This window comes from Dermochelys coriacea, chromosome 9, assembly GCF_009764565.3.
Source record: "Dermochelys coriacea isolate rDerCor1 chromosome 9, rDerCor1.pri.v4, whole genome shotgun sequence".
Lineage (NCBI taxonomy): Eukaryota > Metazoa > Chordata > Testudines > Dermochelyidae > Dermochelys > Dermochelys coriacea.
In genome coordinates, this window is record NC_050076.1 from 56,336,433 (window position 1) to 56,360,414 (window position 23,982).

General features: G+C 41.1%; 1 protein-coding gene and 1 long non-coding RNA gene across 17 annotated transcripts in view; one reads left to right on the forward strand and one right to left on the reverse strand.

Annotated features, from left to right (window-relative positions):
• The window catches only part of FARP2 (FERM, ARH/RhoGEF and pleckstrin domain protein 2), a 257,803-nt gene that overhangs the window by 41,534 nt on the left and 192,287 nt on the right, over positions 1-23,982 (reverse strand). For 15 of the 16 annotated variants that reach the window (XR_006273983.1, XR_006273985.1, XR_006273984.1 and 12 more), the window contains 2 exons: positions 11,958-12,136; positions 2,971-3,060 (listed from right to left, as the gene is read on the reverse strand). Coding sequence is in view for 13 of the 16 variants with exons in the window: in XM_043491578.1 (XP_043347513.1) it covers positions 2,971-3,060; positions 11,958-12,136 (269 nt within the window). In the remaining 3 variants the exon portion in view is untranslated. The remainder of the gene's footprint in view (positions 1-2,970; positions 3,061-11,957; positions 12,137-23,982) is intronic. The other variant, XM_043491582.1, reaches the window with a different exon arrangement.
• LOC122455642 lies at positions 546-3,456 on the forward strand. The gene is made up of 3 exons (XR_006273987.1): positions 546-647; positions 1,274-1,339; positions 2,660-3,456. It is a non-coding gene; the product is annotated as an uncharacterized LOC122455642 (long non-coding RNA).

Here is a 23,982-nt window from a genome sequence, read left to right on the forward strand (position 1 = left end):
TGAGATCCAAGATAGGTCTCCATCCCCTGTTCTTATTCTGGGTCAAGGAGTAGTGGGAGTAGAATCCCTTCCCCCTGTATTGTGAAGGTACTCGTTCCACGGCACCTAGTTGTAGAAAATGATTGACTTCTTGCCACAACAGGTGCTTGTGAAAAGGTTCCCTGAAGAGGGACGGGGAAAGGGGGAAGGGTAGATGGTTGGGAGGTAAAGGAGATGGTATATCCAATCCTATGATCTCTAAACACCCATTGGTCCATGGTTATTGATGCCCAGATGTGGTAGGATGGGTAAAGTTGGTGACCAAAGCATGGGGATGGATCTGGTATAAGCACTGCCTGGTGAGGGAGGTCATCCACACCCTCGACCAAAACTTCAAAATTGTTGTTTGAGTGGAACTGTTTGAGAAGTCAATGGTTGAAATTGAGGTGTTCTCCGTCACTGCAAACGTAGGCATTGTCTATGATTTTTGTATTGCCTCTGTTGCTGTTGGTTGAAAGAGGAATCCCTGTTCCATTTATAAGGCTGGAATCATCTTCTCTTCGCAGGCAGAGTGTAGATCCCCAAATTGCAAAGAGTGGCTCGAGAATCTTTCATTGAGTGGAGCACCTGGTCAGTCTTGGCCAAAAATAGTTTCTCTCGGTCCAAAGGTAGGTCCTTGACCTTGGTTTGGAGTTCTTTAGGTATGCCAGAGGATTGTAACCAGGATACCCGGGGCATAACTACAGCGGTGGCCATGGTTCTGGCTGCCCTGGCCATGATGTCCAAAGACACTTGGAGGGCTGTTTTAGCTATGAGTTGACCCTCATTTACAATGGCCTGAAATTGTGATTGTTTCTGCTTGGGGAGCTCCACTGAGAATAAGCTAAGTTTCCCACAATTATCATAATTTTATTTAGCCAGCAAGGCCAAATAGTTGGCGATTTGGAATTGTAATGTCGCTGAGGAGTAAATTTTTTGCCCGAAGATGTTGAGCCTCTTGTGGTTCTTTATCTTATGGGGTCAATCTAAACTGTTGCTGTTTGCCACGCTGATTAGCGGCATCAACCACCAAGGAGTTGGGAGGTAGGAGTGAGAAGAGCAAGTTCACCCCTTTGGCAGGGACATATTACTTTCTATCTGCCCTTTAGCATGTCGGAGAAATTGAGGCCAGTGTCTGCCAATCTGTTTCTGCTGGTTCCAAAATTGAATCATTGATGGGTAGAGCAATTTTGGAAGTAGATGAAAGTTGTAACATTTGTACCAACTTGCGTTGGTTTGTTTGCACTTCCTCCAGTGGGATGTCCTGGCTTTGGTTGACCTGCTTAAACGGTTCCTGAAACTGTTTGAAGTCATCTGCAAGGTAGGCAGTGGTGGCATGATTACCTCATCCAGGGAGGAGGAAGAATTGTGAGCAGGAGATGTCGCTTCCTGATCAGTGCCTGTTTCTGTGTTATCCCCAACATCCTGAGCCTCACTTGGCTGCGGGGTGGGAGACTTGGGATTAGACCTCAGTTTGCCTCTATGAGCCATGGGTGGCCTGGAGTGGGGGCCCCAATAAGTTGCCCAGGGTTCCCAATGTGTCCATTGCATTGGGGAGGCCATCAGTGGATACATCCACTGCAGTCCGTATCACGGTTGAACCGGATGGTTTTAAGGGTATCTGGGCCCCATCTGGCTCTAGGGTGGTTAGTGGTCTTTCGGTGATGAGTGGTGCGGTGAGAAAGTGAATGGTTCCTGCGAATCATCATCATCATCTTCACTGGACAAGTGTACTGCATCATGAGTAGCATGGCGATCTCCTCTATAACTTAAAGGAGAGCCCTCAGTACCAAGTGGTGGGGACGTAGCAGTGCCTACGAGACAGTTAAGTCACTCTGTTGCAGTAGATTCTGATATCGGTGCCGTCAGGGCACTCTTATCCATGATGACACTGGTGCCATCAGTTGTTCTGTTTGTTTAGTTGGCACAGTCAGTGCCGACTTGATTTTCTCAACCAGTGCCGATTGCTGGGGGGGAGGGGGGACATGGTGCCTGAGGAGATGCTTGGTACCGAGTCTCTTATGGGTCAATTTGGTGCCATGGAGGAGACATCTCGCTGTCTGTGCCTTGACTCTGTCTCCTTTGCTCGGGACTCAGCGGTGCCCGGAGCATCATAGGTGCTCACTTGAGCATGTGTCAGGAGTGACCTGGCAGGAGACCACCTATGTTTCTGCGATGCTCTCTGCAGAGATGCCTGCACCCTCTTCCTCAGTCTTTTATAAGGTGGTACATCTCCTGTCCCTGCAGGAGGATGGGGGGGTACCCAGAGAGGACGTCTGTTGGTCTGTCTCTGGTTGGAAATATTTCTCCATCAGTATCATTTTCAAGCAGAGATTTCAGTCACGCATGGCCCTCGCTTTCAGATTACTGCAGTGGGTGTATTTTTGCAGGATATGTGCCTCCCGAAGACTTCGGACGGACACACAATGTCCGTCCAAAACAGGCACTGCTTCGCAGCAAGAGCCACATTGCTTAAAGCCTTGGGAGTCAGGCATCTTAACGGTTAACTGACTCCGGTGTGGGGAAACTACGGGGAGGGTAAACTGGGAACATAAACTTTTTTTTTGTTTTACTAAAACTGTCACTAACACTAATTACAACTATTAGAAAGACTAACTACTTAAACTGCTATTTTTAAAAGTTTGGCAAGAGTGACGAACAGTGCCCCGAGCTCAGTCTTCAGCAGAGGACGGCTGAGAAGGAACTGGATGGCTCAGGTCATGTGCGTGCTAGACACGGCACCAATGGCACAGCAAGATGCCTACTGCGCAGGTGCGACCCACACGGACACTGCTACCATAAATCTCCAATAGATGGTGCCAGGATGCACCGACACCTGAAATGGAGCACCCGCAGGGACAGCACTCAAAGAAGTATTTCTATTTTTTCAAGTTAATGGTTAAAAACCTAGTCTGAGGAACAAGAACATTAAAGAAAGTTTAACACTCTTACTACTGTAATAACTTCTAGGTCTTTCACATATGTCCGTTCAGTAGCAAGAATCTCCTTTGCTATGAAATAGACCTTGTCTGTTGGATATTGCTGAAAGAAAAGAAAACTACCAATTAGAATTAAACAAACATACATATATTACAGTTCTTATTTTTAATCATGAACTCACTTTCAACCAGTTACTGTATCTCTCTGGGGAGAATTCAAGCAATGTTACTTTGGCAAAACTGTTGCCTCCTGCTCCGAAAATGGAATGTTTCATTTCCAGAGCACTGGCAGTCAGATAAGTGTTGGATTTCTCAAACAAACAAATTTGTTGTAAAGTATTTTTTATTTGAGTCTAAAAGAAACCTCTCAACTAAATTAGATAACAATACCACTTACACTTAGATAGCACTTTTCATTCCAAAATCTCAAAGCACTTTACAGAAGTGGAAAAGGTATTATTTCAGCTTTGACAGATTTTAAATGATTCTGTAATAAATTTAAGTATGACTTGTGTTTCTAATACAACAGCATCAGTGTTTTGTCAGTTTCCGAATCACTCTGCTTCCATTTACTCAAAGGTGACACTAATTAGCGAAGGTCTTGACTCCTACTGATGTAAAGAAATTCCAAAATTCTTGTAATTTCTAATACCCCTACTCCAGTTCAGCAGTGCTTTCCTCCAGGAGTCATCCCATTAAACTTCCATGGGATCACTTGCGGAATAAGAAACTAGTGAATGTGAATAAGGCATCAGAATCTGGTCCTTTGGTAGCTTTACTTTAGACACCTATAATCATCTTGCATAATTTTACCTGAAATTAACCTAAAGAGTCTTATTTTATCAATTTTCTATTCCCTTCAAAAAGCAGTATAACCTCAGTGGGGCTCCCTCTCATAAATAGTCTTTCCACCATATACCATAGTTTCTCTAACCTCTCTGAACAACAGAGATCTCATAGTTCCTTTAACTTTCTGACTCGCTTCTGTTGTACTTTTTTTCATTTCTAAAAATATTCTATTTATAAACAGGTTGAACAATACATCACATTTCAAATGTGGCCTTACTAATTCCTTATACATCGCTAGAATAATTTCTGCTAAGAGATACAAGATGCCATTTTGTACAATCCAGTCATCTTCATTATTCCCCTCTTTAAATTACAAGTAAATATTGTGCTAGAGATATTCACATCTACTCATCACTGCCATAGTTACTGTGAGTGCTCAGTATATCACAGAACACAATTAGGGCTCTAAGTTTATAGGAGTAAATTTTAGGAAAAGTCATGGATTTGTAAGCAAAAAAAGTCAGAGTGACAATTGTGAGCTGAGATCCACTTAAGGACATGCAAACTATGCACAGGGTGCTCCTAGGAAGGGTTGTGTGATGTCAGCAATGCAGTCAGCAGTGGCAGTAACAAAAGGAGTACCAGATGGAACAGCCTGCCTTTGACCTCTGCACCAGTGGTACTGCTGTGCTGTGAGCTTCTGCACAGCAGGTCCCCCAAGCCTGGCTGACCAGACAGCTCTGCTCCGCTTCTCTCAATGCTGGTCTCCCAGCAGCTGCCACTTACCTCATCTACAGGCTGCTGCAGGTCCCGTCTTGGCCACCCAACCTACCTATGGGAGGTTCTTTGGGCCTCCAGGCTCCTTTCTTTCTTTTGCAATTCTCCCCACCCCTCTCCACCCCCAGCCATATTAGGAGGGTTTTCAAGCCTGCTGTGGTCTCAATGGAAAGACAGAAGAACCTGGGGTAAGTGAGTAAGAAAGGAAAACTGAGCATGTGTGGGGAAAAGGGTGGTTTGGAAAGGAGAAGTGAAGGAAGAATAGAGATGGAGATGTCAGGGAAGGAGGAAAGATGTAGGGGGGTAGTGCAGGTGCCTTCCAAAATTATTATATTCCAGCACTAATTTGGAGGATAATAAATGAATGCAAGGAAGAGACATACTTGGAGAGCAACAACATTGTTAATACTGAAAGATATATTGTTCAGATGAGAAGGGGCAGGACAGGATAAGTAACTTATATGTAAAGGAAGGAAGCAGTGAAATAAGGAGATTGGTGAGACCACTCTGGATGAAGTAGAATTATTTTATTTTGAGATTAAATGCAATAAAGGAAATAAATTGACAGAGGAGTTTGTTATAAGTTGCTTCATCATAAGGAGCAATAGAAAAGTCAGCAAAAATGAAAAAGCTTTTCAAAAGGAACATAATGGTATTAATGAGAAATTTCAATAATTTGAACAAAAACTGGGACACAAGAAGTGGAAGAAATAAATCAAACAGGCTTTTAGACAGGGCAATAAATATTTTGCTATTTGATGCTATTTTTTTTAGGCTCTGCTTTGTGCTTAATCATACAGGGCAGGTAGAGAGGCCACTATCTGTCAAAGAGGTCAGTCAGTTGATTGATGCATGTACATACCACTCATAGGCTGGCCTATATACCCACTATCTTTACCTGAGCAGCAGCCAATTCAGAATCCAACTGAGGAGGAAGGAAGTTCAGAGAGAAGAAAAAACAACATGCTAAATTTTTGCAGGGAGGAAACGGATGGGGAAGGAGATCGGGGATTCTTTCCCAGAAAATATTTTAAAAGTGAATGATCTTTGGAAGCACCTTATTAGCATGATAAATGTGACACTCATTCTCTTCTTTCCTTTTGTCTTAGGGCTTGTCTACGCTACCAAATTAAGTCGACTTGATCTAATTTGACCTCGAGCCTCCAAATTAATTAAATCGATTAGGCATGGCCACATCATGTTCATTGTCTCGACTGAGTGTGTCACTAGCAGAGCCTGCATCAATGCACAAAGCAGTGCATCGTGGGTAGCTATCCCAAAGTGTAATTTGACACAGTGTGCTTTGGGATGTTTGTGCAATGCCTCATGGGACCAAAACATTGTCGCAGGGGAGAATGGGAATATTGCATCAGTATCCCATAATGCACTGTCCTCCCTCACTCGTATCAATGGCAAACAATCCAGTGGTTTTCGCATCTTAAAACTGCCGTGTGTACGCCATAACCCCAGAAGAATGGAGCCTGCTCAGTTGTGCACTCTTGCTGCGAGCATCTCAAACACCTCGCGCCTTCTCCTGCAGTATTTCCAGAGCCGAAGTAGGGTCTGCTAAGTGGAACATAGCAATGTCCTGCAAGTAGCCCTGCTGCAAGCCATTGAAAAAAAACAATTCACAGTTGCTGCTGGCATCACAGAGCAGCTGCACTCTGTTGAGCACTGTTTCTGGTCCCATGAAACAAGCACTGATTGGTGGGACTACATCGTTTTGCAGGTATGGGATGACGAACAGTGGCTGCAGAACTTTTGAATGCAGAAAGCCACCTTCCAGGAACTTTGTGAAGAGCTTTCCCCTACCCTGCAGTTCAGCAACACAAAAATGAGAGTTCCTCTGACAGTGGAGAAGCGAGTGGTGATTGCTATTTGGAAGCTTGCAACACCAGACAGTTACTGGTCAGTTGGGAATCAATTTGGAGTAGGTAAATCAATCGTGTGAGCTGATGTGCTCCAAGTGTGCAGGGCCATTAATAAACTTCTGCTACAAAGGCTAGCGAGTCTGGAAAATGTGCAGGACATAGTGGATGGTTTTGCTGTGATGGGGTTCCTTAACTGCGTTGGGGCGATAGGTGACATGCATATCCCCATCTTGGCATCAGACCACCTTGCCAAAGAGTACATAAACCAAAAGGGATACTTCTCAATGGTGTTGCAAGTGCTGGTGGATCACAGGGGGTGTTTCACCAGCATCAGCGTAGGATGGTTGGGAAAAGTTCATGACGCGTGCATCTTTAGGAACTCAGGTCTGTTCAAAAAGCTGCAATCCGGGACTTTCTTTCCAGACCACAAAATGAACATTGATGACATTGAGATGCCTATAGCTATCCTGGGGGACCCAACCTACCCCTTGCTCCCATGGCTCATGAAGCCATACACTGGCCGTCTGGACAGTAGTAAGGAACAGTTCACTATAGGCTCAGCAAGTGCAGAATGGTGGTTGAATGTGCCTTTGGTCGTTTAAAAGGGCACTGAAGAAGTTTACTAACAATGTTGGATCTTAGTGAAGAGAACATCCCCATGGTTATATGTGCCTGCTGTGTGCTTCATAATATCTGTGGGGAAAAAAAGGGGGAAATTTTCCACAGGGGTGCACAATTGAGACGGATTGCATGGCAGCCATTTTTAAGCAGCCAGACACCAAGTTGATAAGAAGAGCCCAGGTGCTTTGTATCCGCAAGGCTTTGAAAGCCGTTTCAACAATGAGTCACAGTAATGTGAGCTTCCTTGTCTGCATTGTGCTTTCCCAAAGCTTCACCTGCCTTGTAAAACCACCAACCCCAGCCAAGCCTACAGCTTCTACTCAATAAAGAACATTTATTTCTCGAATCCATTTACTTTATTTAACAAACATAAGTAAAAAGGGAGAACAGAAAAAAAAGTGAGCCTTGGTGAAAGGGGTTGTAAAGTTGGAACAGGAGAAACATTTTCAGCTGTGTAACATAGCACCGCATTCTAGTCAACATCAAAGCTCTGTGAATGGGCACCTTCTGTTCCTTGTACTCACCCCCTGCGATAAGTGAAAGGGATAATGGACTTTTCTCCCATGCCTCATGGACTGTTTTGGGGAGGGTGATTCTGCACCAGGCGATGCTGGCTGGCTGGCTGGCTGTCCACCAGGGTCTGCAGAGGGACTCTACCCTCCTGCTTCTGTTCCTGCAGTTCTACCAGATGCCTCAACATGTCTGATTGGTCCCTCATAATCTGAAGCATCTCATCCTGTGCCACACACTCATGCTCATGGGAAGCTTTTCTGCTCTCCATGTCCATGTCTAACTTCTCAGACAGTGAAATCCTCCAAGCTCTCAGCTCTGGGTCAGCTGTCCCAGAGGCGTTCATTATCTCGGTGAACATGTCCTCCCATGTTCTCTTTCTCCTCCTTCTAATTAGCTGAAGTCTGCTTTCAGGTGTTGATGACATGCCAAAGGATGCATTTCCAGCTGTCAGTCATGGGGAAAAAAAGAAAGGGATCATTTTACGTACATAAAATGTTTCCATAGCAAGGCCGTTTTCATAAGCCCCTCCCCCCTTATTACACTAGGTGCAAGCCGAAACAATCAGAATCTGTAACCATTCACTGCGCTGTTTTGCTGTTCCAGCCATGGGGAGTAGCTCCCACCCCCAGGTCATGGGTGACCGCACTTTTAATGAAGTTTATGGAAGGCTCATGACAGGAACAGAGGTAGTTAGTCAAACAATCACCCCTCCCCATAGCACCACGGGAAGCTGTTTATGAACGGGGCGGGGGAGGGGTTGGGGGGAGTGAGAGACATTTTCACTCCCAAATTGCAGAATCTCACATGTGGGGCCCCAGTCCGCTATCAGCCACTAAACTATTTGCTGACCCGTGCCGACCACAGTAAAGGCACGTTACTGGTCACATGGTTTGGCAATCCAGAATGGGGTGGGGGGTGGTCTACATGCTCTTTATTTTCCGTTAAAATCACTTTTAATGAGAAATTCCCGTTTCCTCTAGGCGACCCTATGTGATATCAGTCTCCTGAGGATAACAGAGGTGGAAAGGAAGATGTTGTTGCAAGTGTCCTGGAATAGACCTGGTCCTTATGCTGCTATGCTGTGTTTCGCAATGATGCCAGCAGAATTAATTCAGGAGTTGCATGGGAAAGTGTCCTACCATGGTGGAAGAAATAAGACTTTCCTGCCCAAAAACTTTATGCAAAGGATTGTAGAGTACCTCCATGAAAGTTTCCTAGAGTTATCAATGGAGGATTCCCAGGCTATCACAATCCACATAAACAGTCTTTTCCGGGGACCACCCTCTGCATAGCTGGAGCGGCCTCTGGTAAGCAGAGAACCACAGCAGCTTGCTTTTTCTTCGCAGTAAACATGCAATACCACTGAATGTGTGTGCCCGCTAAAGTTTAATTGGACTTTGATTATAACGGTGAACTCACCAGAGGTGTCTTCCCTGGTATCACGGTTGGCCACTGTGATGTCCTGCGACCCACAGGGCTCCAGGGTTAAAAATATTTCGTGGCTCTTGGGGAGAATGGATCCACCACTCGCCTGCTCCCATTCTCCTCCTCCTCCTCTTCCTCATCCACCATATTGTCCTCCCTGTTCCTAAACTGTCACATCTGTGAGGTGTCCACATTGCTTGTGGGGGTACTGGTAGTGTCACCCCCGAGAATCTCATGCAGCTCATTGTAGAACCCGCATGTGTGGGGTTCAGCACCAGAACAACTGTTCGCCTCCCTTGCCTTCTGGTACGCTTGGCAAAGTTCTTTTATTTTCAAAGGTCATTGCTGTGTGTCACTTGTGTAGCCCTTTCTCCCCCATTCCATGAGCTATCTTTGCACAGATGTCAGCGTTTCTTCTGCTGGATCGGAGCTCTGCCTGCACAGACTCTTCTCCCCACACAGCGATGAGATCCACCACCTCCTGTGCAGACCAGGCTGGAGCATGTTTGGGGCGTGTAGTCTCCATGATCACCTGTGCTCAAGCTGGCATGCTCCCAATGCTGATCAAACAGAAAATGGGAAATCAAAAATTCCCAGGGCTTTAGCAGGGGAGGGGCTGTTTCCTGTGTATCTGGCTGCAGTGCAGAAGAGTTGAGACTAATCTCCAGATCAGTCACAGATGAGCACTTGCATTACACAACACTGTGTCTGCACTACCTTACAGTCAACCCATGAAAATTGAATTAAGTGCTATGCCGATTACAGAAGTGGACATTAGTGGTGACTTAGGTCGGCATAAAGGACCCAGTAGTGTAGACACATACATTAACAGGGCTACATAAGGCGGCTTCCTATGACCTAACACTGTAGTATAGACCAGGCCTTAGATTTACAACGTCCACCCAGACCCACATTTCCTCCTGTAAACCAGCTAATTAAGTCTTTGACTATTGTTTTTGCCCTCCCTCATGCATGGACTGGCTCTCCTCATTATTGACAAGATCAAAGTTATTCAACTTTCTTCTGTCTCCTCTAACTCTATCATTATTTGTAATTGTAGTAGCTCCAAACATCGTGCTAGGTGCTATATGAACCTAAAACAAAAAGATGGTCTCTGCCCTGAAGAACTTAGAATCTGAGTTCTCTTCCTCAAACGTTCCTCATACACAATCCTCCACCTTTCTTCTCTCCCCTCCACCTTATAAGGGGCAGTTGTAGTAAGTGCCTGGCATTAGTTCTGAATATCTCATGCTGCTCATATTTGTGTAACCTAATAGCTAGAGAGGGGTGCACCCATCCTAGATGGAACAAGAGCATATGGTGTGGAACCAGCATGCAGAGAACTCGCACAGTGCCTGCAACAGCAATGGCAGGATGATGATGTGTGGCTTCCTGGCCACTACGAACATTTCCAAGCTACAATCTAGTGGGGGGTTGTGGGGGAGTTGCTCCACTTTAGTATCTTTTTTAATTTATTTTCTAACCTTTACATGTCTCTGAATGCTCCCTTTGAAGAGTCTTTAACATTTCATTATTCTTTTAAAATAAATATTTATAAGAAGGAAAAAGGTATTTATTACTCTAGATAGTGTACCAACCCTCACCTAATGCCCTTTACACTGCAGAGCAGGCATGGTAGTGACATCTTTTAAATTGTCTGTCAGGTGTCAACTACAGCGCTATTTCTATTTTCCCTCTCAAATCCTATTGTTCTTTCCCCACCACTGAGCCTCCTTCCCTTTCCTGAAACCCAGTGCAAGTGCCAAAAAAGAGTTAACACTGCAGTTCTGCAAGGACATGGTGCCACATGAAAGCAATGAGAAACTAAGGGCTACTGAACATTTTCAGATTCAGTACAAGAGTTTTGTAATTTAGAGAAATGCTGGAGAAGACTTACCTTTACTTGTACAATGATTTAATTTTAGTAAATGGAACTATGATTTTAAAATACAAGACAATACTTAGCATATAAAAATTTAAGTGACACATTCATGCCTTGATATTTCTATAAAATTACAGCAGCACCTATCAACACCAACACATTTATATTAGTATTCCCATTGTAAGTCTTCATCTTCCAGGTATTCATAAACAGCCTGTAAAAATTTACCATGAAACTTAAGATAAGTTTCATTTTAAGAAATTATTTTCAAGAGGAAACTGAAGCTTTAGATCTCTCAGAAGTTGACCATGCTAAAATCAATTAGCAACAAAAATTCACCCCAAGGCTTAAAAACTTTTATAAATGAGTTTCAATACAAAGGGAATTGTTGAGATATTATACTTTTGAAAATGAGGTACATGTGACAGAAATGGAAAAAGACTGAGTGCCACTATAATACACATATACAAGTCACAATTGTTTTATTATTTCCTTTTATATATGATATGCCTGTCATAAAACTGAGTGCAGCTCAATATTTAAAAGACATATAACAAAGTAATTGTTAGCTGATACAGTGTCAAAAACAATCCACTCACCAACCCTCAAAAATAACTGAAAGCTCCGCACTCTAACCTCACCTTCTGATAAGGCCTAAGTAGTTTTTGCCGCATGCCCTGTAGGTGAACAGATTTTAGCTCTGTGGCCTTGTCCACCCTGGGAAATTAAATCAGGTTAGAACAAATTTTTAACTAACATGACGTTAAACATTTAGTGTAGACAAGGACAGTCCAATCAGTTGACAATGTTAAATAAAACACTGTGCATAGACAAGGATTATGCTGTGCTTAACAACTCACACACATGACTCCAATAACAGCAACGAGGAGGACTATCCTGTCATGAGGTTCTAATGCATGAGACTCTGGGATCCCAGGGTCAACATACTCCCACTGAATTTTCAATGTAGGAGCTTGCAAACATTAACACTAAGTTTGTATTAGCACAAAGAATATTGTTAATAGTAATGAAGACTATACAGAGAATTGCATCAGAATCCATGCTAAGTCTATACACGCTCCTCACTCATTGCTTAGGTTTTCTGTAGTGCCATTGCCTTACCTTGCGTTTTACTTCCTCTTCCTCTTCTACCCGGGCACTGCCAGCATCGCTCAGGACAGGACTCAGAAGAGGAGATGAACCCTGGCCAGCTGGGTTCAAATTCACCTGAAATGTGGGGTTCAAGCTCTGTGGACTCTTCAATGTGAAGGAAGAGAGCTGAGGGTGGTCCATTGAGAGGCCTAGAATTGGAGAAGGAAGGGAAGATGGATTGGGAAATGAGAAAACATATGTTATGACAATGGTTCGTCTAAAAAAGCCCACTTGCCTATCAGCAATGTAGACATTATTAGCCAATAACTGTAATCTTATATTACTTCAAAAATGCCAAAGAAATTGGCACACAAACATTTTCAAGCAGATTGAAATCTCTTGGAATAATTGAGTAATCTAAACAATTGAGCTATTAGTTGGCAGATATAGTTTGAGTTATTGAACAGAAACTGGATAGGGACTAATAAAATGGCTCAGTTCCCCCTTATTGTGTTAAATAGTGATCACGATGGATTACTTTTACAGAAGAGTACATTTTTCTTTTTTAAAATTAGAATTCTCTTTAGCCCCAGAGAGAAGCGAGGACACGTTATTGTAGTTGTATTCCTTCAGAAAACAATCAAATATCTAGAAAGCAGGGAGCAAAGGGAGGTGGGGGAAGAAGGAATGGAAAAAAATCTTTCATACATTCAGAATTTGTGGAATATCTGATCTCAATATCTGTGTTTGTGGAAGTGGGAAATATGTTGCTAGACATACAGGGAGCACATACTATATTCCCCTTTTTGCTCTCTAAATCTACAAAATTTGTTAAATATTTGAACTAAATGTTTTACTGGCTTCAACAAATGAAACATTCAACATTGTTTGAAACATCCTGTAACATTGCAGCATACAGAATTTTTAGCTACGTAGAAGAAAATCTTGTAGCATTCTTCAGTAATTCAAAGGGTATGGATGGTACAAATAACTAGACAAAGACGCTTTGCTCTAGATGATTTAATTTGTGGGGGCAAAAAATAAAGACAGGGACATGCGTTATTCAAATTATCATGACCGCAATTTTTCAGACAAAGTAAAATGTTGTTTTCCTCTGATAAGGAGTCAAACTCTGTAGAACTAGACCTTTGAACCAGTACTAAGAACTCATCATAGAATCATAGGACTGGAAGGGACCTCGAGAGGTCCTCTAGTACAGTGCCCTGCACTCATGGCAGGACTAAGTATTATCTAGACCATTCCTGACAGGTGTCTGTCTAACCTGCTCTTAAAAATCTCCAATTATGGAGATTCCACAACCTCCCTGGGAAATTTCTAGTGCTTAACCACCCTGACAATTAGGAAGTTTTTCCTAATGTCCAACCTAAACCTCCATTGCTGCAATTTAAGCCCATTGCTTCTTGTCCTATCCTCAGAGGTTAAGAACAACAATTCTGCTCCCTCCTCCTTGTAACAACCTTTTATGTACTTGAAAACTGTTATCATGTCCCCTCTGAGTCTTCTCTTTTCCAGATTAAACAAACCCAATATCTTCAATCTTCCTTCATAGGTCATGTTTTCTAGACCTTTAATCATTTTTGTTTCTCTTCTCTGGACTTTCTCCAGTTTGTCCACATCTTTCCTGAAATGTGGCACACAGAACTGGACACAATACTCCAGTTAAAGATGTAATGCTTTCCACCCTCAAAGTGTTTTACAAACACTAACCTATGCTTGCAACACCCCACTGTGGTATGTAGGTATTATTATTTTTGTTTTACAGATGGGAAACAGGGGCTAAGTAACTTGCCCAAGGCCACTTAGCAAATAAGTGACAGTTAAGAATTAGAACTAAGGAGTTCCTTTCTCCGATACTTGTGTTCAGTCCATTAGACCAAACTGCCTCAGAGCCACTACTGGAACAATGGGCTGTACAGCAAGTGCTCGTTCCTCCGAAGACACAGCTCAATCGCTCTTCTGAAACTTGATTGAATTTACACAATGTTCTCTATATGATAATCCATCTTTCCCATTATAAACCCCTATTTTCAGGGGATTTCATGTTGTCAGTATAAAACAGATTCTAGGTTGACACCAGTTAATGCTCCTGTCCACACTGGTACTCCCACTTTAAAATTCACTTTGTGTAATCTCAGTACATACTGTGACCTTTCTTATTTCAATACTAGCTTTTCAGACAGATTCTCTTCCTGTAGTCAGATTACTAAAATCAATAAAAAAAAAACCCTACACTATATGCATTCAAAAATATCAGTCCACAAGAACAGAACTGTAAATGAGACACTCAATATCTTTTAACAAAAAATAAAAAGCATAGATTAACTGATTGAAGGAGAGCCAGTTATAAGCTTTTTGATACACTTTTGGCAAGAGATGGTTGCTGTTTGACTCAGGAAGCAAAATCACTTAATTGCGTGGCTGCAGCATGACAATGATGAGGAAGCAAATGCATATTTTCACATTGACAAATGCAGGAAGCTAAACGTTATTGCACTCGGTCACCTGGAAGAGATTCAGATTATCAAGGCTATAAAGTTAACTATTAACACGGGTCAGCAAAATTATTATCAAGTGCCTATTGTTTCTGCCTGTGTATTTTCTCATTCCAATTGCTTTTAGTCTAGCAGACCTACAACACAGGAAAGTAACAATAGCTAACATTTGTTTTTATGAAAATACTGCAGGGAAAGTAGTTTACTGGAAGTTTGCCTTTATATGAGAATGAAGGAAGTTAAAATGAGATGGAAAATAATTACCCTTTTTAACACTAAAAAAGTGCAGCAAAAGTGCCATAGAAATCATAAAGACTTCCTATGTACTCAGAAATTAGCACCAAGCTTCAACTGTTCCAAATGCTGTGGTCTCAACTACTTCCTGATGGAAGCAATAATATTCAGAGACAAGGGGAGAACAAGGTATAATTTCCTGCAGCCTATTTCAAATGAGTTGTTCCAGGATTGACTCACGTTAGCAGCTCAAAATTTGGGGAGAAACCCAGGAAATTAATCTAAATAGACGTTTGTTCTTCTTTATCTGATTTCAAATACTATTTTTCTTGACATCAATGTAAGATTATGAAAATCAGAGGCATATTCAACTAATTAAGTCTGAAAATATATACATTCAAAAATGTAGGTACCAGGTGTTTTCTTTCAAGTAAGATTTTTAGAAAATGGATAAACTAGGTCTAAATGCAATATATTTCTTAGGCTGTAAGCTCTTCTAGGCAAGGACCATTCTCCTCTGTGTCCTTATGCATTGGGGGTGTAGGGCAACAGTGTCTATCATTTTGTGTCACTGGGATACAAGTAATGACTTATTCACGGAAGATGTTACAACAATTGCAGTTTTATAATATGTAGGATTAGACTACTGGCAAATTCTTTAAAGGGACAATAGGAACCTATTTAGGACCCCAATCTTCTCTTTTCTAGAAAAGATTGTAAAATCTCACACAACACCGTAATTTTTTAGGAACTTTTTTTATTTGAAATGTGACTTTAAGAGTTTGATACAAATGTACATTATCACCTGTTACAGTCAGCAAAATGGGTTAAAATACATTACAAATGCAGATTTCAATTTCATTTCTCTCAGAAACCTATTACAAATTTATTATGAACTTCTACTAGAAAAGCAATGAGGAAATCCTCTGGCAAGTCATGGAATGGCTCTGTAGCCTCTTCTGGTGGAGAGAGAATAATGGAAGGATCCAAGTAGTAGTTCATGAAGTGCCCATCATTTTCAGTAGCTGTTTCAGGTAGAAACTTGCTAAATATTTATAAGTAGGTGGCAATAAGATCAAAATGTTTGTCTGGTTTCTGTTCTGGGCAGATGATGGCCCACTGAAGTATTCCCACCCTAAAAAGCAGGCATCAGTATCAATGGATATTACAAGAGAATTACTTTATTTAAGAAAGGCAGATTTTGGTATCTAGTTGACAGAGCCTCTTTAATCTTCTACATCAAGCCAGAACACAAGACACTAATAATGAGCAATTACTCACTGCAGTTTTTCTTTTAATATAAAGTAGGAATGGGGGATGTATTATGAAACTGGGATGCACGTACAAGCATGCAAAAAACTCTCAATTTGCTCTTGCTCTAGATATAATGAATAAAATTATGCTCTCGCATCCTGCGCAATCACACTGAAATCAATAAAACTTTGCATGTATGTTTGACACAACAAGCTGTATGCTCTAACCCAAGAATTCAGTACCTTTAAAAATATTGCTACTTTAAAAACAGTGATACATGTTTCAAACAAAGACGTATACATATTGTCCTAAAGGGCTAGTATAGGTGGGTGTATATAAAATTATAGCTATGGGTGGGAAATTTAAAGCCCTCAACATTGCCTGAACCCTACCATTGTTTTCAATGGATGCAAAATTAGTCCAATGTGGATTGCTTTTGAAAATTTCTAACCTATAGCTGCTGTACCAATATTAGTAAAATGTTAATTATTTTATTGGTGTTTGCTCATAAGATCTCCTTTCACAAGGCCATAAGGAAGAACGATGGCCTTTATCTCAGAAGCTAACATCCCAGACCAATATATAATCATAAAATCAAAACTTGCTCACCTACAGCTTTTTTAAATATATCCAAACATGCCAAAGATTTTGTATGGACACAGCCATTACTGAAATACCTTAAACACGTTCTACATGTGGACTGAGAATACGTTTTTTAATAGTTGATTATCTTCAGTGAATAGGGATGTGAGCAGCCAAACTGAAGTTTGTGGAAAAAAAATACAGTTTAGGACTACAACATTGGTCATTAGCAGGATTTGGTTGTTTGGGGTCTGCTCATTTAAAAAAACACTTTGCTTTTAACTCAGTTGCTGTAATTACTATATGCAACCTTTAATGTTTTCTTCAAGGACACAGTTGATTCATATCCCTCTTCAACATAATTATCTTCTTAAAATGTATGTTTTTTCCCCACTTAAATGTGTTTAAAGTACTTTTCTGCTCTCTAAAATCCAGACTAGTTTGTTGAAGAATAACGAGCTTATTAGCCACAGGGCTCCTCGTTAGCTTGGCCAACTAGTGTGCTCAGAGTACCAATAGTTATTACTTCCCTGAACTACTAGGAATTTATCCCTCTGTCCAGTTGAAACTTGGGAAGTGAGGGCAGGGAGGAGGATGGGAGGCAAAGATCTGGGAAGTTGTTACATGACACGAAGAACCACATGCTCATTCAACCAGTAGTGCCCGGAAAAAAGGGGGTAGAAGGCATGCCAGAGGGGCATGGTTCTAAGTCTGAGGAATCCATTTTGAAGCACTTGGAGGAGAGGAAGGTGATCAGGAACAGTCAATGTGGATTCACCAAGGGCAAGTCATGCCTGACCAACCTGATTGTCTTCTATGATGAGATAACTGGCTCTGTGGATATGGGGAAAGCAGTGATGTGATATATCTTGACTTTAGCACAGTATTCCAGCCAGCAAGTTAAAAAAGTATGGGCTGGATGAATGGACTATAAGGTGGATAGGAAACTGGCTAGATTGTCAGGCTCAATGGGTAGTGATCAACGGCTAGATGTCTAGTTGGCAGCCGGTATCAAGTAGAGTGCCCCAGGGGTCAGTCCTGGGGCCGGTTTTGTTCAACATCTTTATCAATGATCTGGACGATGGGACTAATTGCACCCTCAGCAAGTTCACAGATGACACTAAACTGGGGGGAGAGGTAGATATGCTGGAGGGTAGGGATAGGGTCCAGAGTGACCTAGACAAATTGGAGGATTGGGCCATAAGAAATCTGATGAGGTTCAACAAGGACAAATGCAGAGTCCTGCACTTAGGAAAGAAGAATCCTATGAACCGCTACAGGCTGAGGACCGACTGGCTAAGCAGCAATTCTGGAGAAAAGGACCTGGGGATTACAGTGGATGAGAAGTTGGAGGAGAGTCAGCAGTGTGCCCTTGTTGTCAAGAAGGCATATTGGGCTGTATGACTAGGAGCATTTTCAGCAGATCGAGGGGCGTGATTATTCCCCTCTATTTGGCACTGGTGAGGACAGACCTGGAGTATTGCATCCTGTTTCGGTTCCCCCCACTACAGAAGGGATATGGACAAATTGGAGAGAGTCCAGTGGAGGGAACAAAAATTATTAGGGGGCTGGGGCACATGACTTACGAGGAGAGGCTGAGGGAACTGGGGTTAATTTAGCCTGCAGAAGAGAAGAGTGGGGCAGGATTTGATAGCAGCCTTCAACTACCTGAACGGGGGTTCCAAAGAGGATGGAGCTCAGCTGTTCTCAGTGGTGGAAGATGACGGAACAAGGAGCAATGGTCTCAAGTTGCAGTGGGGGAGGTCTAGGTTGGATATTAGGAAACACTGTTTCACTAGGAGGGTGGTAAAACTCTGGAATGGGTTACCTAGGGAGGTGGTGGAATCTCCATCCTTAGGTTTTTAAGATCTGGCTTGACAAAGCCTTGGCTGGGATGATTCAGTTGGTGTTGGTCCTGCTTTGAGCAGGGAATTGGACTAGATGACCTCCTGAGGTCTCTTCCATCCCTAATATTCTATTATTCTATGAGGCACAAATTTGTTAAATCAGCAGAAAACTGCTTCTGGCTCAGCATTAGGGACAACAGCACGAGGCCACACCAGGGAGATATCACTATTGTACTGGTCAGGTTTAAAGACTAAAGTGAAACTGACAACAATGCACGACAGCCACTTTCTATACTCTCCAGTTTGTCTTCCTCTAGTTCTATCAACTAGATTGCCACTTTCATTTTTACTGTACTATCCATACTTGATATTTGAACTGGAAAACAATCAGGAGATATTACCTCTTAAAATCCCCTGAATTTAGAGCCAAGGACTGTGTTTATTGAGATAAGAAAAGGAGTACTTGTGGCACCTTAGAGACTAACAAATTTATTAAAGCATAAGCTTTCGTGAGCTACAGCTCACTTCATCGGATGCATCCGATGAAGTGAGCTGTAGCTCACGAAAGCTTATGCTCTAATAAATTTGTTAGTCTCTAAGGTGCCACAAGTACTCCTTTTCTTTTTGCAAATACAGATTAACACGGCTGCTACTCTGAAACCTGTTTATTGAGATGTAATCAATTGTTAAAAAACATTCACATACATAGTAAGCCACATAAAATTAATGTTATAGCTATGAAATAAACAAAATAAATCAAATTAACAGTAGGGAGGAAGGAAACAGAAGGAAAATATTATGCATGTCTTCCAATGCCTACACAATAGCTTGGAAAAGCAAGATGAACAGAAAGTATTTGAAAATACACACAATACACAAAAGGCTGTTTAAAGTGTGGTTCTTCTCTTAAAAGTGACTGCAAAAATAGCACCCTCAACAGATATGTTTTCTGTGTGCATTCAAAGCCATTACATTGTCACATTAGTGACAAAAATATATTTATATTCTTTTTTCCAATCTGGTCAGCTGTGTAAAGCATTTACAGCTTTAAGGGGGGGAGCTCAGTTCTATTTCTTTTCACACATTAGAGTTAAGAAAGTTCTAGTTACTAGGGCCAAATTCTGCCCTTGGTTACAAATGTGTATCCCCATTAAAAAGAATGAGGTTGTCCAGGTCTGAGGGTAGAACCTGGCCTACAGAATTATTATATCTGGCCGACAAATGATGCACAGGCCAAAAAGAACACAGCTTGGCTTCCAGAACTGTAAACTCAGGCTAGGATCTGACAGTTAGAAGTCTTTTGACATGCAAGCAGAGCTCATTTGATTCAGAGTCAATGAGGCACAATGTAGCTGGAAAGCCTATGATGCCATTTTACAGTTATTTTTCAGAGTAGCTCTCCACTCAAAGATCCCATCTAAAATTAAAAGAATCACAAATAAATACATTTTAAAACCATATATTTGAATATGTTTCTTGACACAGACATAAAAATAAATAATTTGGGATGTGCAGATTACATTCTGAAAACATTCTACACTTGAAGCGATTACTAACACCTAAAGTAATGTAATGAAGGCAGTGAATTCAGGTTCTTTAATTGCTGAGGTGTTAATGAGGTCATCAGTTGAGGCAGAGGAAGCAACGCAATTTGTTTTGGCAGACAATATACCCTTTCAATTCACCATTAAAAGGCAGTGCCCCACTGTGTCTAAACCAGTGTTTCTCAACCCTTTTGACACCAGCGAATGGCCTGCTGCCTTCCTACACTGTGTCAAGGAGATCTCAGGGACAGGTGCTGGTCCACGAACCAGTCATTGAGAAAAACTGGTCTAAACAACCAGAGGACATATCTCCCACTATGCTTTCCCTTTAAGTATTCGTTGCTTATTTTTGCCTCTTTTCATTCCACTAATTGCATTTTTAGTATGTTTTTACATGTGAATTTCTTTTAAGAAATATAGCATGTGGAATAAAGTTTCACTTTGCACTATTAGAACATGATCCAAACACCACTGAAAGACTCCCACTGACTTCAGATGGACTTTGGACCAATCCTTGAATATCTAAATAGTAAAGTATTATTTGAACAGTGACACCACTGTGCTAAGAGCACATTTTAATGCACATTACACAACATCATGTAAGAGCATAAGAACAGCCATACTGGGTCAGACCAAAGGTCCATCTAGCCCAGTATCCTGTATTCCAACAGTGGCCAATGCCAGGTGCTCCAGAGGGAATGAACAAAACAGGTAATCAAGTGATCCATCCCCCATCGCCCATTCCCAGTTTCTGGCAAACAGAGGATAGGGACACCATTCCTGCCCATCGTGGCTAACAACCATTGATGGACATATCCTCCATGAATTTATCTAGTTCTTTTTTGAACCCTGTTATAGTCTTGGCCTTCCCAACATCTCTGGCAAGGAGTTCTACAGGCTGACTGTGCATTGTGTGAAAAAATACTTCCTTTTGTTTGTTTTAAATCTGCTGCCGCCCATTAATTTCATTTGGTGGTACCTAGTTCATGTGTTATGAGGAGGAGGAAATGATACCTCCTTATTTATTTTCTCCAGGCCAGTCATGATTTTATAGACTTCTATCATATCCTCCCTTAGCCATCTCTTTTCCAAGTTGAAAAGTCCCAGTCTCTCCTCATACGGCAGCAATTCCATACCCCTAATCATTTTTGTTACCCTTTTCTGAACCTTTTCCAAGTCCCATATATCTTTTTTGAGATGGGGCGACCACATTTGCACACAGTATTCAAGATGTGGCCATATCATGGATTTATATAGAGGCAATATGATATCTTATTATCTATCCCTTTCTTAATGATTCCCAACATTCTGTTTGCTTTTTTGACTGCTGCTGCACATTGAGTGGATGTTTTCAGAGAACTATCCACAATGACTCCAAGATTTCTTTCTTGAGTGGTAACGGCTAATTTAGACCACATCATTTTATATATGTAGTTGGGATTATGTTTTCTAATGTGTATTACTTTGCATTTATTAACATTGAATTTCATCTGCCATTTTTTTGCCCAGTTACCCAGTTTTGAGAGATCCTTTTGTAGCTCTTCGCAATCTTCCTGGGGCTTAACTATCTTGAATAGTTTTATATCATCTGCAAATTTTGCCACCTCACTGTTTACCTCTTTTTCCAGATCATTTATGAATATGTTAAATAGGACTGGGCCCTGTACAGACCGCTTGGGTACATCACTATTTACCCCTCTCCATTCTGAAAACTGACCATTTATTCCTATCCTTTGTATCCTATCTTTTAACCAGTTACCAATCCATAAGAGAACCTTCCCTTTTATCTCATGATTGCTTATTTCGCTTAATAGCCTTTGGTGAGGGACCTTGTCAAAGGCTTTCTGAAAATCTAAATATACTATATCCACTAGATCCCCCTTGTCCACATGCTTGTTGACCCCCTCAAAGAATTCTAGTAGATTGGTGAGACATGATTTCCCTTTATAAAAACGATGTTGACTATTCCCCAACAAATTATGTTCACCTGTGCGTCTGAAAATTTTGTTCTTTACTATAGTTTCAACCAGTTTTTGTCACCTAAAAAGAATGGTTCAGGTTTGGGAATCTCACTCACATCCTCAATGGTGAAGACCGATGCAAAGAATTCATTTAGTTTCTCTGCAATGGCCTTATCATCCTTGAGTACTCCTTTAGCATCTTGATCATCCAGTGGCCCCACTGGTTGTTTAGCAGGCTTCCTGCTTCTGACGTACTTAAAAAGTAATAGCAAAATTTTTTTGAGTCTTTGCTTAGCTGTTCTTCAAATTCTTTTTGGGCCTTCCTAATTATATGTTTATACTTCATTTGCCAGAGTTTATGCTTCTTTCTGTTTTCCTCATTATGATTTAACTTTCACTTTTTAAAGGATGCCTTTTTGTCTCTCACTGCGTCTTTTACTTTGTTGGTTAGCCATGGTGGTTCTTTTTTGGTTCTCTTATTATGTTTTTTAATTTGGGGTATACATTTAAGTTGAGCCTCTATTATGGTGTCTTTAAAAAGTTTCCATGCAGCTTGCAGGGATTTTACTTTTGGTGCTGTAACTTTTAATTTCTGTTTAACTAACCTAATTTTTGTGTAGTTCCCCTTTCTGAAATTAAATGCTACAGTGTTGGGCCATTGTGGTGTTTTTCCTGTCATAGGGATATTAAATTTAATTATATTATGGTCACTATTACCAAGCAGTCCAGCTATATTCACCTCTTGGACCAGAACCTGAGCTTCACTTCGGAATAAATCAAGAATTGTCTCTCCTCTTGAGGGTTCCAGGTCTAGCTGCTCCAAGAAGCAGTCATTTAAGGTGTCAAGAAACTTTATTTCTGCATCCTTCCTGAGGTGACATGTACCCAGTCAATATGGGGATAGTTGAAATCTCCCATTATTATTATTGAGTTTTTTATTTTAATAGCCTCTCTAATCTCCCTGAGCATCTCATGGTCGCTATCACCATCCTGGTCAGGTGGTCTGTAATATATCCCTACTGCTATATTCTTATTATTCAAGCATGGAATTACTATCCATAGAGATTCTATGGTACAGTTTGGTTCTTTTAAGATTTTTACTTCATTTGATTCTATACTTTATTTTACATATAGTGCCACTCCCTCACCAGCATGACCTGTTCTGTCCTTTCAATATATTTTGTATCCTGGTATTATTGTGTCCCATTGATTATCCCCATTCCACCAAATTTCTGTGATGCCTATTGTATCAATACCCTCATTTAATAGAGGCACTCTAGTTCACTCATCTTATTATTTAGACTTCTAGCACTGGTATATAAACACTTTAAAAACTTGTCACTTTTTAGCTGTCTGCCATTACATGAGGTAATTGAAAGGGACTTTTTTTCTTTTGACCATTTCTCATCAGATCCTACCTGTATTTTATCATCTTCCATCCTCTCCTCCTTATTAGGACATAGGGAATCTCCATTTATAGATCCTCCCCTAAGGCATGTTCGTACCACGTGCTCCTCTGCACCTGTCGGCTTTCTCCCAGCCCTTAGTTTAAAAACGGCTCTACGACCATTTTAATGTAACATGTTCCTTATCCTGGATATTTCAAAATACTGCTTTTAATTAAAACAAACAAACAAAGACCACAATCTGAACTTATTCTTTGCAAAACTGTTCTTTAAAATCATTTAAAAAATAGCTGGGCTATAGAGGCATAAAAAAACCCTCTCAGCAATTTCTTTTGCCTCTACAATTTTTAATTCATAGATTTTCCACTCTTTTTTCCACACACTATAGCTTTGACCCACTAAAGCACTTTAAACACAACTATAACTTAATGGAACTACTCACATGTAAAAGTTTTGCTCCTGCTTAAGAGTTATGATCAGAATGTGAACTTATTGATTTTCATATTTCTAAAAATATACTTGAGTAACCAAAGCATCTTCAGAGATCATATTGCATTTGTCGTAATATCTTATCTTACTTTTCACTCCATGAAGTGGGTGTTAGCCCACAAAAGCTTATTCCCAAATAAATTTGTTTGTCTCTAAGGTGCCACAAGGACTCTTCATTGTTTTTGCTGATACAGACTAACACGGCTACCACTCTGAAACCTGTCA